The sequence below is a fragment of the Talpa europaea genome (genome assembly GCF_964194135.1).
Source record: "Talpa europaea genome assembly, chromosome: 5".
NCBI classification, from domain to species: domain Eukaryota; kingdom Metazoa; phylum Chordata; class Mammalia; order Eulipotyphla; family Talpidae; genus Talpa; species Talpa europaea.
Genome location: NC_140071.1, coordinates 123,347,499 through 123,365,106, shown reverse-complemented (window position 1 = coordinate 123,365,106; position 17,608 = coordinate 123,347,499). Strand labels below are relative to the sequence as shown.

At 41.5% G+C, this 17,608-nt stretch overlaps 1 protein-coding gene across 1 annotated transcript in view; it reads right to left on the bottom strand.

Moving 5' to 3' along the window:
* Positions 1-1,601: 1,601 nt before the first annotated feature.
* The window catches only part of RELL1 (RELT like 1), a gene marked incomplete at both ends in the record, with an annotated part of 37,699 nt that continues 21,692 nt past the window's right edge, over positions 1,602-17,608 (bottom strand). Inside the window, 5 exons of the mRNA XM_084233379.1 lie at positions 1,602-1,737; positions 3,738-3,974; positions 6,895-6,952; positions 13,178-13,249; positions 14,956-15,180. Coding sequence (XP_084089505.1) covers positions 1,602-1,737; positions 3,738-3,974; positions 6,895-6,952; positions 13,178-13,249; positions 14,956-15,180 — 728 coding nt within the window. The remainder of the gene's footprint in view (positions 1,738-3,737; positions 3,975-6,894; positions 6,953-13,177; positions 13,250-14,955; positions 15,181-17,608) is intronic.

Sequence of the window (17,608 nt, the reverse complement as noted above, 5' to 3'; positions counted from 1 at the left end):
GAGCCAGGAGAGGTCTGCTGCACCATGCGAGCACCTCCTTGGACAGGGATCAAACTCGTGCTGCAGTATCTGCGGACAGCCTCACAGGCTGGTCTCAACCCCTGTGCCACCAGGGAGACCCTCTGGTTCTCTTCTTTAAAGAAAGTGCCTCTCAGCAACTACATTAAGGGAAAAGGGCCAGATCTCCCTAAAGACAAGACTACAAGAATTAGCTCCAGGAAGCCAGCACAGCCCATATGTCTTATAGAATTCAGGAGCACAGCCCTTCCTGAATATTCTCAACCTCTCTGAGCTGGAAGATTATCAAGAAGCTAAAGTATTTTCCATATCCAATGCTAGTGAGTACAAACTGATTTGAACCTGGCCACATGACTCCAGGGCTCACCCTTTCCCTGGACCTCCAAGGACACCAGCATCCATCCCCCAGTCCCCAGGCCCCTTTCTGAGTGGAACCTCCTCTGATGGTTCCACTGGAATTAGAAGCATGACCACTCCTGGGTCCTGACACTCACCATTTTATACACAATAAGGAACTTGAAAGGGATAAGCGCTACTTGAGCCCAAACAAAAAGAAAAAAAGATGAAAGCGAAGTTAAGATCAAGCTATCATAGACATTTCTTTAAAGCATTATCTTCCAAATTTAAAATTGCCAAACAAGGAGCATTCATTTTTGCTTTTTAAATCCCTTCTGTCAGAAAGAGGACTTTCCCTACAGGAGGTGTTTTAGAACAGTGGCACATCAAAGAGAACTGGTTTCCAACTCAATTATAGGAAAAAGCACTGACTGGTCTGCTTGCTTTAGCCTTTTTCAAAACAGTTTATCTAGAAATGACAACAAAATTATATTTCATTTGGCCTGCATGGCTTTTTTAAAAGAAATTTTAAAAGCTGCCAACGTTTTTAAACTTGTAGTGACTTCACATATAAAAGTAGACATATCTACATTTTTTAAAAAGATTTATTCATACATGCAAGAACTGGGGTACAGGCCAGAGTTGCAGGGGGTGAGAGGATTCACTGGAGACAGAGTGGGATAAGAACAGGCAGATAGACCAAAGTACAATGCTGAGAGGAGCAGCGGGTGAATCAGGAGAGGTCTGCTGCGCCATGTGGGTAGCTCCCTGGCTGACAGGGATCAAACTGCAGGGATCATGCTGCAGCGGCTTCGGGTAGCTTCATAGTGCTGTGCTTAACCCCTTGTGCCACCAGGGAGGACATAGATATCTACATTTTTTGGCATAAGATCTAGCAATACTAACTACTTCCTGCCTTGTAGTAATGCAAGCCCAATAGATGGATAAAGTGATTTCTAGTTTGCCACAATCCCCACCACTCCACAATGTTATAAGCAATCCTTTCTCCTCATTTTCACACAGGCTGTGTTTCTGGAGACACCCAAGTATGTGGCCTCTTGACAAGAAGCTCTGCACAAACAATATATCTTGCTCAATCACCTACAGTACTATCAGATGCCAGAAAGCATTCTATTTCCCTGCCAAATATTACTGCTATCCTACCACAAGAACCAGGGAACTCACAGTACCTTCTCCACACCAGGCACCATCTCACCCGCAAGGCCACCAAAACTCCAACTCACCTGCTACTCTGTGTCACTTCGTTCTCTCTTCACAGGCGTCACAGGCAGCTCCCCATTAATGCCCTCAGTTCCACTCACAGACATCAAACTTCTCCGCTCCTTCTGATTTGACTTGTGTTCTACTTTTGTAACTCTAAACCTGGGGAGGTAAGAGGAGGTTTAGGAAGTTTTACTTTTCCAGTAAACAAAAATGATGAGTAAATCAAAAATCATCCATCTAGAGGATCCCAAATGAAATCTGCCAAAAATTACAACAGCCATGAAAATACCATGTTCCCCAGGAGGGACGTCCCACCCAGCAAACATCCCCTGCCGAGCTTTCCAGCTGATCCTGCCCGGCACATCACAGACATGAGAAACACATTAAAAAACATGGGCATTCACATAGTAAACGGTTGTATCATTGTGGTTTCTAATGATGACTGGGATTTATCTTCAGTTTGTTAATCACAGATAGCTGGATAAAAGCATGACAAGTTTGCAAATTAGGCTGACATAACCAGGGAAAGGATTTAACTATAGTTCACTCTCAGGAGTCTTATGTATAAACACACACACACACACACGAGCCCCAGGACACATTTATCAGTATCAGTTGGCAGTTGTTTTTTTGTGTCTGGTTTTTGTCTGTTTTATTTTTGCAAACGCAAAATCAGGTTCATTTTCATGAAGGATTAAGAAAAATGTTAAGGAAGAATTTTTCATTAAGAATTAAGAGGGAAGTTAAAGCAATTTATATCCATTTGATTGTTTTTCTAGTACATCATCAAATCCCTGAAGTCTTTTGTAATAGCTTTTCTCCAGCTCTGGTCTTAATTTCCCTTAAAACTCTCTAAAATAGATTCTCTTCCTTTGTCCAACATGAGATCACCAACCTGATGAAGCGAGAGAAGGATCAGGCAAATCTATTCTGCCCAACGGGTAAGACTCTCTGTAAGCAACACACACTGAACAATTGCCTGTAGTGAGTCAATGCTCATAGTATTCACATCCAAGAGAGAGAGCTGGATTTGTGCACTTAAAAAAGCCACGTTGAATCTGAGTTGAAAATTTCAGCACATTTTTTTAAAGCAAACAAAATACGCTTTGTCCAAACAAGCTATGAATTCTCATTACATTCAACATTCATAAATTCCCGTGACTCTGCTTCTTAATAAAACAGTGTAGTCATGGGTTGTGCTGTTTTGCTGTAAGTGGCAAACAGCCCTGTAGTCTTCTCCTCACTGCTTGTGCAACCGATGATGAAATGCAACCAAATTAAAATGCCAATAATGACAACAGCCAAGAATTCTCAAATGCGTAAGTGCCCCAAACTGGCCTAAGATCTTCATGTGAGTTGCCATACTTAGTCTTCACAGCAACCCAATGAGGCAAATGTTATTATCATCTTCATTTTATAGAGGGGGAAACTGAGGCATGGAAATAAATTTAAACTTTCGCTCTGTACAGTTGAGACCTGGGCTTTATCTATCAGCACAAACTTGATGGTTAATTTTATGTGTCTATTTGACTGGGATACGGAATGCCCAGATAGTTGGTTCAACTATTTCTGTTTTGGTGAGAGTGTTTCCAAAAGATTCACATTTGAATTGGTAGAGTGGGTACAGAAGATTGCCTCCCCCAGGTGCGTGAGCATCTTCTAATCTCTTGAGGACAAAAAAGCAGAGGAAGATTAACGTGATCTGTTTGCTTGAGCTGAGACAACTGTCTTTTCCTGCCCCCAGATATCAGACTTGGACTGAAACACACCATCACTTGCCTGTTTCTCCAGCTTGCAGAGGCAGATCATGGACTGCTCAGCCTCCAAACGCTTATGAACCGAGCCCTATAATGAAGCTCTGCTTCTATGTAGTTCTCTCTCTATGATATTGTTTCTGCCTCTTTGGAGAACCCTACTACAGTAAGTAATCAATTTTTACCTTAATTTATACACATGACATCTGAGCTAGTAATAGCCATTCTTAGATTTCTTCTGCTATTGGGAAATTGCAGGTCCAGTCCAGAAAACACCAAAAAGGGCCAGAGATCTGGCCTGAGTCACACTTAGGAGACATACTCTATACGTAATGGGTCAGTACAAATCTACACCTCACAGCAATCACACCACACTCAAACCCAAAGCACCCACAGGGATCTTACCTGCCAACAGAGAGGACGGTGACCTCTCCTTGGCGCCTCAGGCGGCCATCTTTGGACTTGACAGCGGGTTTTATGAAGTGCCAACGCTTGTGCCTACACCGATGGCACACATCCCTCTCCACAGCGCCGCCCACTGTGTGCAGATGGTGGCCGCAAATGTGCTTCCCTGGAGTGCCCCCTGGAGACAAAGGCCCAGGACTCACAGGTGGGCTCCCAGGTGTGCTGGGAGTCACAGGGCTAATGTGGGAGAAAGGAAAATGTAGAACTTATTACTTAAAAGAGACACCAGCGAAGACAATCTACTTTCCTGAAATGCAAGGAGCAAGTTTAAATCAAAAGAAAACACTGCCTCTTCCCATATACAGAGAGAATTTGTGGACTGATTAGGGCAGCCAGTCCACAGCTTTAAGGCTGTGCCATGACAGTTTGCTTCAAAAGGCAATGCTGTGATTTATCCCTTCTAGAATGGAATTAACTGGCTGGAAATAAACACTACTGCTAAGGAAGCTGCTCCATTTGACTTTAAAAGTATTGTTTCTCTCTAAATGACTGATAGCCTTTCTCAGGCAATCATGCCAATTTCTCACCCATGGCAAGTGTCTGCCTAGATGTCTAAGAATTAGAACCCAAATCTATATGCATCACTTCTGGAGGAGAAAGAAAACATAAATCCCACCAAATTATCAGGAGACTTAAGCTAGAATTTGATTCAATGTGACTACTGCATCAAAGAAAGAACATGTTTAGGACAAGATATCAAAAGTACTACTCAGAAGAGGTACTTTAATGTTGATAATAGTAATAATAATTTAAAAAGTAGTAATAAAAATAGATAATACCATATTCTAAGCATTTGATTTATTTTATTTTTATTTTAACATTTATCATTTTTTACATTTTTAAGACAATATTTGCTTCCCCCCACCCCCTCAGATTGAGTCCCCATAGAATTTCCTTCCCCAAGGCAAGCCATGCACCATCACCACAGTCCCCTGTGCTCCTCCTCCCTCCCTCTGATCCCTCTCCCTCCTCCTCCCCTGCAGGATGTCTCTGGTTTACAATTGTCTGTTTTTGCTTTGTTGTGGTTTGTACTGTTATTATTTTTTTTTTACATTGATGTCTTATTGGGTTCCCCTATATTCCTGTTATAAGTGAAACCATCCGATACTTTTCTTTTTCCTTCTGGCTTATTTCACTAAGCATAATTGCATTTGATATATTTTAACTCAATCTTTACAACATCTTACAAGGCAATTTCCTTGTTTTAAAGACACACTAAGCGTCAGAGAAGTTAACTAACTTGCCCAAGGTCACACAGCTAATGAATGATGGAGTTGGCATCTAATGTAGAGAGTTTAATTTTAGAAATCATGTTCATTCTACAGTGCTTCAGAAACAGGAGAGACCACTTTGATAACCTCAAAGTAATCTAGCCAGACCACCCAAAATATAAAATGCATATAGACCAGGAGTCGACTATTTCAAAAGCAACATGTTAAACCTCCAATCAGCTAGAAAAGGAGGAACTAAAAAAGGTCAGGGCCGGCCTGCCCAGGAAGCAGCCCTCCAATGTGGCATGGGTGAGGCAGCATCACACGCAGCCTGACACCTGAGCCTGTGCCAAAGGGGATAATACAAACCAGTCTTTTATGCTGCTGAGTGCTGGCCCACTGGCCCGATAAAAAGAAGTGAAACCCGTGGTCCAGGAGTATTTCTACATACACACAGAGTCAAAAATTTTCTGGTGCTCCTTAGGGATGCTCTTTGGATTATTAAAATTAAAACACAGCATCAGTTTTCGGGGTGGGGGGCGGGTAACAATGTTAAATGAACACCTCGATTAGAAAGCTGAATTCAAGACTCTAACCGACATTCACTCAACAAATGCTTATTATCAAGTAGCTGCTGTACCCAGAACCCAATGGCAGACAACGCCCAGAGGTGACCGCAGCTAAGACAGCGTGAGGAACGTGATGTTAATGCCAGGAGTCTGTGGTCAGGGAGGGGCGGGGGGGGGAGGCGGGTCATGGAGCATAAGCTCTGCTGTTCATAGGTATGAACAGTGGAGCTTCTGAAACTGACCTTCCTGCACTTCGCTTTTTGGCTCTAAAATGCCAATCTCCCATGGCCAGTTTGACAGACACACCTTAAACATCTGTGATGTTTTGGGGATACCACATACAATGTAAGCAAAAAAGGGTCTGACTCCTTGCCCTGTCTGTCACTCGGTTTCAACTCGCCTACCTGGCCCTTCCTGCCACTCTCCACGCACGTCCTTGGGCCTCCCCTGGCTGAAGCTTCCCTGGTGCATCCATGCTTCATGCTCCTGTGCCTTTTCTCCTGACGCTCTGCCTACCAGCAGCCCCGGCCTCCTCTCTGCCCTTCACATGCCTGACTCATTTTCAGTGAACGTTCCCTGATCTTCCGCTGAGCATCCGGTCCCTAGTCTTCCAACAGCACCCCGCACCCTCTCTCCACTACACATCTCCACTCCCCACAGATCGAGCTCCTCCCTGCAAGGCCCTGTGAGCAGCGCCATACACCAGCACACGTTGGGCCGCAACAAATACTCCCTGTTGAAGAAAGGGACGTTTATAGACTTTGGCTATCTGTAACTAATCCTGCGGGCCTACGATGCTCAACAGCCATACCCTATAACTGGTACCTCCACAATAGAACACAGCAAGTGCCCCCAAGTGCCTGGTTTTCCCCTTAAGCATCATTGTTCAAGGAGGGTTTTTAATCCCCAGGGTATCTTGTATTCCCTATAGTAGCCTGGTGAAGCTAGTATAGGGGTTATCTCCATTTTATAGATGATGGAAGTTGAGCTCAAAGCAGTCAGGAAACTTGCCCAAGTAGGGGAGGTCCCAATGCTGATGCTGCTACTTCTTCCATCACTACCCCCTAACACCACGGCTCTCCACCAGGAGTGAAGTGCCGCCCAGGAGACAGGAGATACTCTGGGCCTTCACACAGAGAGCCAGGTGTCACAGACTGAACCTCACTCAGGAATGCTGCCAGACATCCTACAAAGCACAGGGTAGTTTCTCATAGCAAAGAATTCTCTGACCCCAGTGTCAAAAGTGTCAAACTGAGGAAAACTGATCTAGCAGGTAACTGGGGAAAAAAAGACCCATTAAATGGGAGATACACTCACCTTTCAGGATCATACAGGCTATTGTCTGCTACCATTGCCTTTAAAACATCGGCATTGGCTAAAGAAAAAAATATATAAAGAATTAAAATGGAAAGAATAAGATGAGTAGTCACAGAAAATCACCACATGAGAGAAGCTGTTGGAAAACCCCTCCTTGAGTTCCTTCAATTCACAGATGAGGTCCTAGGGCCCTGGAGAAGAGAGTCTTTCCCAAGGTAACCCCACAACATGGCCCCATGTGCCAATAACTTCCATCACCCGGGGATTCAGTATGAGTGCAGAGACTCTGTGCAAAGGACGCAGATCTACTGCAGGGTTTGCTTCCTACACACCATCACACTGGAACACAGAAAACATTTCTTCCTCTCCTCACCCCCACCCCGCAACCAAAGGGAAATTGACAAGCTGTATTCTATTGCATTTAACTTACTTTTTAATCAATTTAATTTAAATGATGTAGTAGAAAATGTATGTCTTAAGAGACTTGTATTCTAGTAACATGTATGCCCTCAAATAATCAGCCCTTACACCCGTGTGGTGTCTCTCCCACATATGATCAGGGATGGGAGAGAGTTCATTTTCCAGATGGGCCCTTCAGCTTAGCTCTGCTGCAATGCAGGGTCATACAAGGCCTTACTTCTGGCCAGATATCTTGAAATTTCAAGTGTTGGACTGAGTTAAATTAAACTTCTAAGGTTACTTTTTTTTTTTTAATCCCAACTGGCAGGTGGGGGGTTTGGCCATAACAAAACCAAGTTGAATCTAAGTTTCTTGAGCCCCCACCCCACCCGGAGAGATATACATGTTCTTTTTACCTCTTGTAATACAGTCAAATTTCAAGGACGAAAAATTTAATGTTAAATAGCCCTTGGATATTTCATTGGTGAAGCCAAATGTTATTACTGACTCCTAAACTGTCCATTGATTTCTAAAGTTTATGATGAACCACAACAAATTCTCTAGGGATGAAAGAATAAAATCACTACCATGTGAGCCAACACCAATATTTAACATTTATTATCTCAAACAACAGCCCTAGAGGAGGAAAACTAACTCTGCTTCCAACATTGATGCTTTAGTTATTTAGTTAAGTCTAACCATTAAGTGTGACCTATAATTAAAGTATTTCTTAACCATTTACAATTAACTTTAATTATTTCCAAATCGCCCTCCCATGAAATTGTAATAATGAAAAAATATGCTCTATCTGTTTATGTACTACAAGTGTGTGTGTGATTTATATATAAAATAAGGGGTTTTTTGCCTCCACAATTCAATTTTTACCCTATCACAACCCTTGCGCACACATGGGGCTATAAAGAAATATTAGCTCATCATACCATTCTTTTCTACAAGAAACACTTTTTTTGCCCTTCATCACTGTGAAGATACCAAAATGCATTTCCAAGCACAGTTTTTATCTCAAGAACAGTTTTGTCATTACAAAAAAAGTACTGAATGAATTGGCAATATCTTCTCCCACATGACAAAGACACCTTAGCCTCTGTGGACAAATTTAAGTATAATCTAGTACTGCCAGTCATTTTCCCTTTTGAACAAGGATTCAGAAAAATAGTTTTCTCTCAGATAATGGGTTCAGGCATGAACTAAAATAATTTGCCAGTGGACACTTATGCAGATGCCATCATCTATCAAACTTCAAAACTATAACAGCACCTTTTTTTAAAGTATGAAAACAAAGACACTCATAGGCTAAGCTGTTGAAAACCAAAAGTTTAAGTAGTTGCCACACAAAATTATCACCTATAAAGTGATGACCTCTTTTAGAAACATCCAATTATAAGATTCCAGGAAGATTATTAAAATACATTAAGATTATTACTTCAACTTGCTTTTATAGACTTGTGTTATTTGTTAGGTATTTGTGGATTCCTGTACCTCACCCTTATCTTTGAGAAATAATTCTCAAACAGCCTCTTTACTATTAAATTTCTATACATCATTCACACTCACTCACACTCAAGGTTCAGCATGTGGGACCACCACACACACACATACACACACACACAGCTGTCCCTAGTCTAACTTCCAGTCTACACCGGAGAATAAATCTCATAAACTGTCCCTTGGGAACATTTTGGTTTCTTCTGATAAGAAAACGCTCACATAACACCACCACTAGGACTTATACCCATGTTTTAATTCAGGTATAAAATTACTTTAAAGGAACAATAATTAAGTTCCATAGACTACATATCGCTTCCAGTTGGTTTTCCCTACACCTGTCAACATTCTGTCAACTATATTTCCTTCATGGGATTCCAGATAGTGGGAGGAGTCAGTTATAGGGACAAGGGAAAATTGCCAGCAGGCAGTAATTTCCAGGAACTACTTCCTCTCTTCTTTCCTGAATTTCTTCTGCCTGGTAATACATATAAAGCAGAAAAATGTCTTGCTTTCTACCACAATTCTTTTTGAAGTTTTCCCTGACACTCAAGACAGATTTCACAAGTAAGAACTAAGACTATTATCATCAAAGCCAGATTCCCTGCTACGTCAAGGACCAACGGCATCACAGACCCTCCAAACTTGGGTCTCCCAACAACCCCACAACAGGTAGAAATATCCCCATTTCACAGATATGCAGAATGAGATAAAGATGGAACTGACTGCCAAGGTTACACAGTCAGAGACGGATCTGGAGACAAGCCCTGGTCTCTCTGATTCTAGCCTGGGTACTTTCAACCTCCAAGCTCTCCTTTCTACTCCTTCAATGTCTAAGTCTCTGTCCACCTAATTCCCATCTTACCAGCTCATAGGATGTTTGCAGAACCAGGAAAGTAAGATTCAGAAACCTCCTTGGTAAGACAGTAGTTTATAAAGAGATCATTTTTGTCATATAAATTGAGCCCCCAGGTAAGAATTTCACAAAATTATTTCTCTGTATGACTAATTAGGGGGTCAAAATAATATCAGATGGTTGAAGGGCCTCACAGAGAAGCTCAACTCTGGAGTCGCAGTTACTTTCCAAACTCCCATACAAGGCAAGAAAACCCCCATGGCCCCCCAAATTCTCTTCAATTCAGCTCTGCTTAGAAAAAGTAAAGGCAGCACTCTGTTTAATGCAAGCCTCAAGAGTAGAAGGAAACCAATCAGTGTGCAGCTCTGCTGAAAAATTCATCCTTCAAGAGATACTTATCTAAACGAAACCTGATTTGCAACATTCAAGACATGAAAAGTTTAAACCATAAACAAGAATGTCACCATGAGTACAGGTGAAATATCACTCCATCAACCAAATTAAAAATGCAGAGCAGAAGACTATTCATCTATCAATGTTGCAAATGATTTAAAGTATGTAAGCATGGGCAAAGAAAACCTAAGTAAACATGGACCGATCATAATGTTATTCTCTATTTTAATTTTTAAAGAAAAGTCACGTGGTGGCATACTTATAATTTTTTTTTTTAATAGCTAAGTTAACAGCAACAGGGAGATTTGGCTGGCTAGGAAATTCAGAGTCTGCTGAATTTCTGACAGAAACAAAGAAAAGATACAAATGCATTTGTTCTCAGAGGATTTACATGTGAAAGGCAAACTTAAAAAGCGATGTTCTAAACTGGTAAGAGACCCAAGTAGGTCACCAGCTGTAGCTTAACACAGGCTGGGAGCAAGCAGGGGCTGTGGCCAGAGGAGGGGTGTCCGGAGAGATCAGATGTCTCTCTGCAGCCAAGGAGAACCAGAGGCCACCCAGGGATCAGAGCCACCACCCGTCCTCAAAGTTACTGGGGAATCACAGGAGACAGATGGAAGTCACTGACCAGGTACAGGAGGAGGTTAAGAATCAGACAGAAGGAAAAGAAATAGGGAGCAAAGGAGAAAGAACAAAGTGTCTTGGGAATCGCTGTAACATACCTGCCAGCCAAAAAGACTGCCTTCCAAAAGGAGAAGGATGTAATTAAAAAAGGAAAGAGCTTTATTTGCCCAGGAATGTGGGAGGTGAGGAAATTACATATTGGCTTGCTCCAGGGACCCAAAGGCTTGTCCACTGCTGTCATTACAAGAAGGAGCCACACATGGGTCGTGTGACTTTGGGCAAGTGTCCTTATCTGCATAAAGGGGTGATAAACTACCTCTCAATAAGGTAGTTGGGAGGGTGTAATGAGTTAATGTTTAAGGATAATCTTATCCTTAAAGTACCCAGCTGTAGGTTTATCTCTTTGGCAGGAGGAAGGTTACCATCCCTCTCTCCCAATAGCCGAGGGCAAGAGCACAGTTAAATAGAGACTGGAGTCAGATGCAGAAGTTCAAATCCCAACCCTGCCACTTGCCCACAGTGTGATGTCAGCAAGTTAGTTAAGCACTGTGGGCACCAGTTTCTCAAATCTAATGTGGGAATAAAGCATCTGAATCACCCGGTTGTTAGTCCCTGGAAGGCCCTTAGGACAGGCCTGGCACACAGGGAACGCTCAGTGCCTGCTAAGAAGTTATACGTAAGAACTTCAGCCCCAGGCGAAGTTTCCACAGTTGACTTCTTTCAACCATCAGCTGTCAGGAAACAGCTGCATTCTGCATTCACTAATTTAGCAGCTGCCTCAGCTCTCAGAAGCCCCGGTCCTGAAGGCCTGTGAGTCCTGCAAAGCCTGGGTGCACTTCAAATGCACAAGGTGAAGGAGCAATTAAGGGCAATTAATTAAGTCTTACCCCATACACCTCTTAAGAGGGTCAAAACTTCCATGCCCAGAACATATCTGTAAATTTCTTGTGTAAGTTAAAAAGCACTTTTTAATGTAACAGAAACATGCCTCTTGGTTGTATAATGTATCACCACATACTGTCCCCTGAAAAAAGGCTTCTAGAAGACAGTACCGAAATCCATGAGTTGTGGTCTTTTTAGTTTTATTTTAAACATCATTCTATTGAGTGGGGTTATCTAGTTTTAAGTCCTGTAGAAACGGAAAGCTGCAAATTAGGGGAGAGGAAAGGCAACGGTGCATCGCTGAGCAACCAGACTAAGCTCTGCTGCAGCTAGCCAGATAAGCTGAACAACCAAGCCTTTATTACTTCATCTGCAAGATGGTATGAGACCAACCTCAGAGAATGAAGTGAACTTCCTCACATAAAGACCTCAATCTATGCCAAATGCAGAAAGCACACCCAGCAAAGAACAATGAAAATTGTGCTAAACCAATGCAGAATGACTGTCTCTCTAAGTAAAGCCACAGCCCCACAGCTGAGCCAGGCAGGTGTTCTCACTGGGTAGGGTTTCCAGGGGGGGACTGGTGCAAAAGAGCAGGAATTTACGGAGCAGCACAGTGCTATGTCAGCATCAGGACCAACGGCTGGGTACATCAGAGCCCACTGCACGAGTCAGCATAGACAGGGACTCAGGAAAATGTTTCTTTTAAATTCTCATGCAAATTCCAAGTAAACCTGCAGCTGTTAAGCATGTGATCAAGAAGCTGCAGACTCCAAAGCCTCAGGAAGTCATGGTCTCCTATCAAGATGATAATCAGCCTTCAGATCATCCTAATTCATCTAATCAAGATTAAATGAATCCTTTGTTCAAGAAGATGGGGGTCTAAAATACATTTCTGAGGGGGAGACATGCTTAAATCCACAAAATCTTTTACATTTAAGAATAGATCACATAACAGGAAAATTCATAGAGACAGAAAACAGAAGAGCAGCTGCCAGCTGATGGGGGTGTAATGGGGATGGAGGATGGTGATAGAGCTACAGTTGAGACGGTGAAATTTATGGAACTAGGTGGTAGTGATGGCGGTATAACATTGTGATTATATCTAATACCACTGACTGTACATTTTTAAATGGTTGTAATGGTCAATTTTGTTGTATGCATTATACCACAACTTTCTTTTTAAGTACAAAGAAAGGAATCAATCATATTTGAGTCCTTAGAATACTGAGCACTAAACATGTAGATATCAGAACAATGCTATGGGCAAATATTACTATTACCTTCCTTTTACAGAGAAGAGGCTCTGTACAGAGGATGAGGCTTCATGAGATAATGCAATATTCCCAAATTCAGGTGAGGGCAGGATTTGAATGTGCAGGTCACCCCCAGGGCCTGTTCTTACAACATTCAGACCAACTGACTCATAGAAAATTTGCTTATATGAAACTCTCATGGTTATGTAATGCTGGAAGCTGAGTTATTTGTGAGCTGGTAAAAGGAGCTACCAGTAATTTAAAAAAAAATCCACTGGAGGATCCATACACATGCTGACTCTTCGAAAAAGGTTTTTAATACAATATATGAATATTGAATTGTTCCAGAACACTAAAACTTCCATACCTTCATTTTTCATGATGTAGTGGACAATTTGCCCAACGGTGTCACTATTTTCATTTACACTGTCATTCAACTCTGAAAGAGAGGGGACAGAGGAAGAGGGGTGGGTTACAGTTAGTCACCTGCATCAAGTCATTGAGACCTTTGGTCTTAGAGCTAAAGACCTCAACGAACAGTCTCAGAAGAGAATGGTCTCAGCCAATCAACCATGGTGTTGGACATCTAGAACTTCTTACTTCAACTCAAATTGCCTGGCGAGTAATAGATTAAGACTTCCTTTATATTCCTGGCATACAAGGATCAGAGTTGTTCATCAATCTCTTCTCAAGTTCAAACACCCACTCAACTTTCCCAGACAACGTTCTCGTGCATTTATAGCAGTTCCTCCTACCATTACTTCTCTCTCATCATTTCCTTAAACCTTCCGGGGAAATGGCAAGAAAGCTGATTAAAAGAAAGAAATTCTCCTTGGATTTTAATCTAATTGCAAATACACTATATACATTTAGAGTATTAATTTCCTTTTTAAATTGCATCTTCATCCAAGTTTGTAAGACTCTCCCTCTCAAATGACCCAAATTTTGACCATAGCTATTTGTCAGACTCATTTACTTTTGGGAGATTGTATAAGTGATAGTCTTTGAAAAAACTCAGTCTCTACACTGAAACTCATCTGTATCACTTGTTTCAACAAAATAAGGAGAAAGAGGCAGGTGGCTCTGTAAGTATCTTCTCCATCCCCAATGGACTTCCTCCTTCTGAAAAGACATTTGTCTGGGTGGTGCAAATGCTGACTGCCATACCACCCTGGAGGTGTCTAGGAAGGAGAAGAGGAGGAAGCTCAGCTTTCTGTTGACAAACTCTCAGCTTTCACTTGCTCATTAGCTTACACATGACTCATCATGCAACCTTGTTCTTTGCTGCCTCAAAGGTCAGTGGGGGTGGGAAAAACCAACAGCCCAGCAAGCTGGCAAGGAATGAGAAGCTCCCCCACTCCACCCTTGGGGCTGGCTTGAAGACTGACCTATTCCAAATGTCACCTTTCTGCAAGACCTGCCCTTTCAGGGACTGCAAGAGTAAGGGACAGTTACCTATTATCCCACAGCCCAAGTCAGGAAATCTCCCCAAAGGAAGATTGGAAAGAATAGCTGTGGACAAAACAGGATTTCATTGTTCTACCTAACAACTCCATGTTAAGGGCAAAGGTGGAACACCATGAGGTTACTGCTTGGATGCCTATTCTTCCTGTCCTTGTAGCACCCTGCCACCCAATCATTTCCTTAATAAGCATCGATTCCAGTCTCACTGATTTAAGCTAGAACTCCCCCAGCAAAAGTAACAGCACAAAAGTGATGAGACCTATTTCATTTTCCAATTATTTTTATTAAATTCAATCATACTCACGAGGGTTAATATTTACTGAGTGGCCAAATATGCCAAACACCAAATGCATCATATTTTTACAATAATCCTCAAGGTGGAGATTATCATTCTCATTTAAGTTAAAGTTATCATCCAATTGAAGTTGAAAAATTAAGAATAAATCTCAGTTCATTTATGCATAGGGGAGATCCCAAGCATCCATAACCTGCCAGAAGCCACTAGGCAAGAACAGAGAGGGACCTGGCAGGTATTTCATAAGTGAAAGCAAAGTTCCAAACCTCACCACTGCTATTAGGATGGACTGTTTTGTCTCATAGAAATGGAAAACACACATGGCTACTTTCTTACTGAATACCTGTCCCCTTTCACACCCCCATAGAAGAGTCCAGGTTATTTACCTATCTTTTCAACTTTCTCCTCCTCCACCTCTTGCTCAGCTTCGGTTGTGCAACGATAGCCTTTCTTCTTCAGCAGGTGGCAGATAAGGACGCCGAAGAGACCCATGAGAAAGAACACAGGGACAAGTGCATAGGCAATGTATTCGGGGTGCCCGTTCCCTGTGTTGCTCGTGGGTGCCGTCGTTGTGTCGGATCCTGAGTGCGATGAGCGGCCACCACCATGGTCTAAGGAAGGAACCCACATGGAAATATCCATTAACTTTGACCAAGAAAGGAAACTGCTACTGTAAGTTTGTAAAAAAATTGCTTTCATTATTTTATCAGGTGACCTCTAGCATTTAGGAGAACCTATTTTTTCCTAATTCTTCTTTCAATTAATAAATGAATTATATGTATCAGCGACCTACATTAATAATATATCCATATATGAGTGAATAATGTATATATCAAATAATACATATCAAATATATAGTCTATATACAATATACATTTCATTTAGAATTGAAAAGGGAGTTAAAGAAATGTTGCTTCCGGGTTTTAATGAAAGTAAAGCTTGAGGTCACACCCTAATTTAGGTGATATAGTGCATATGTTTAAGAAGGGTGTGTGTGTCCCTAAACTGAACTATCCAATATGGTAGCCACTGGCCACAAGTTGCTACTTAAATTTAAATCTGAAGTCAATTGAAATTAGATAAAGCTTTGAAATTCCTCACTTCAACTACATTTCAAGGGTTCAGTATCACATGTGGCTAATTGCTACCATATTGGACAGATCAGTTGGAGAACATTTTCAACAACTCAAAGAGAATTATTGAACAGCCCTGTTAGAACTATAAAGACTTGCTAACAAGCAAAATGTTATCTGGAATGGAGCATGCTGTACGTTAACAATTCACTGAAGAATAACTTTTAAAATACAAAGAAACTCTTCACAAATAAGACCTAAAACATTTAGCTTAAGTCGGTTCTGTTTGGCTTTTACTTACATTAATAATTTGCTTAAGGATCCTGTACCCACCTTTTCCGCTCACCCCCACATGAATCACATATAAAGTAGGAAGAAATTATTTATTTTGAGTCTAAAGTACTAGCAAAGGTTATTAAAGCATTATTTATAAAGTCAAAAAATGCCAATAAACTGCCCATTTGATGATGGGATAAGAAAATGTCTAAGTCAACTGTCTAATAACCACTTGATTGACTAATATGTACCTACAAAGCTTCTATGAAGATTTTATGACAATATGGGAAAACATGCTCCAGTGTTCAAATTTAAAAATTGGATTGAAAATCTTATATATAATATGATCCAGCTAGTAAAAAAAATTCATAAAGATATAAAATGTACAAAGAAATCACCAAAATATTAAGTGATTCTAAGGAGCAGGATAATTTTACATTTTATTTTTAAACTTATGCTATAATTTTCTAAAATTAGTATATATTGTTTTTATACCAAGGAAAGGACACTTAAAAAAAGAGAAAAAAATATAGAGCAGAGGTTGTCCACCACTTGGGAGTCACAGACCCCTTTGTAAGCCTACTGGATGCCATGGTTCCTATTCTAAAATATTGCCCCCAAGATCTGCAAGCCAGAGTTGTAAAAATAAAATAAAAAGGGAAAAAGCGATCCACAGGAGATAATTGTGGCCTTGGCAGGAGTACCTTCTCAATAGCTGAAGGAGGTAAGACCAGATATCCTGGGTTGAATTGAGATGCTGAGCTTGGTTTTCCCTTTCCAGAAGCCACTTAGCAACTAGAACAGAGCAGTTCACCCTTGGGTGGGAGGATGAAATTTTTATTTAGACTTTTGTTTATTGTTGTTGTTTTTAAGTAACTGGAACCAAGCAAAAGGGAGAGACTTGGGAGGGAATGCGGAGTGATGACCTCGGGGAAGCTGGAGATGATCTTCTTTGATGGGGGCAGAGATGAAACCCTTGCAAGGGGAAAAGACACTTCTTCCTGAGGCAGGGGCAGGTGGGTGGGTTAGTCCCTTGCTGTGGGCAGAAGGAGCTTGAGGGAACAGGTGCCGGAGAGTCTCCGACTTCTCTTAACAAAAGCAATTGTGTCTGTTAAGAACTAGGAAGCCAGAGGCTTGGCAGAGAGATTCAAGGAGTGGTAGAGGTCAGTGAAGGGTCATGGAAAAGGCATTTAGGGAACAGCTGAGATGTGCACCCCAATAAACAGGGGGGCCATGTAAGCTGGAAGCCCATCACAAGGGACCAACAATCAAGGCACTGGTTGCAGAAGTGGTGGAACTAAGCCCCAGACTTGTTATTTCCCTATCACTATTAATAATATCAACAACCACATTTGTGATGCATTTTTTGAGCCAGAACTATGCTAAGTATTGAATCTTCACGATAAAACTGTGGCATAGTTGGTGATGTTACTCTCAGATGGGGAAAGGCTAAGGAACTCCCCAAATCCCACTGCTATTCAGTGGTAGTGCCTGGATGCAGACCCCACAATCTTCCAGAAGCCTTGTCTGCATCTGTAAAATGGGGATGGGAACAAGAGCACCATCCAAGTACAAATGCCCGCTTAAAGTGTATTTAAATTGTTTTTCTTTCAACAATTTTCATCCCTTTCCTACTTTTCTGTCAAAACGTTAAATGTCAGTTGGCTCTCATACTTCAAAATGTAGATTA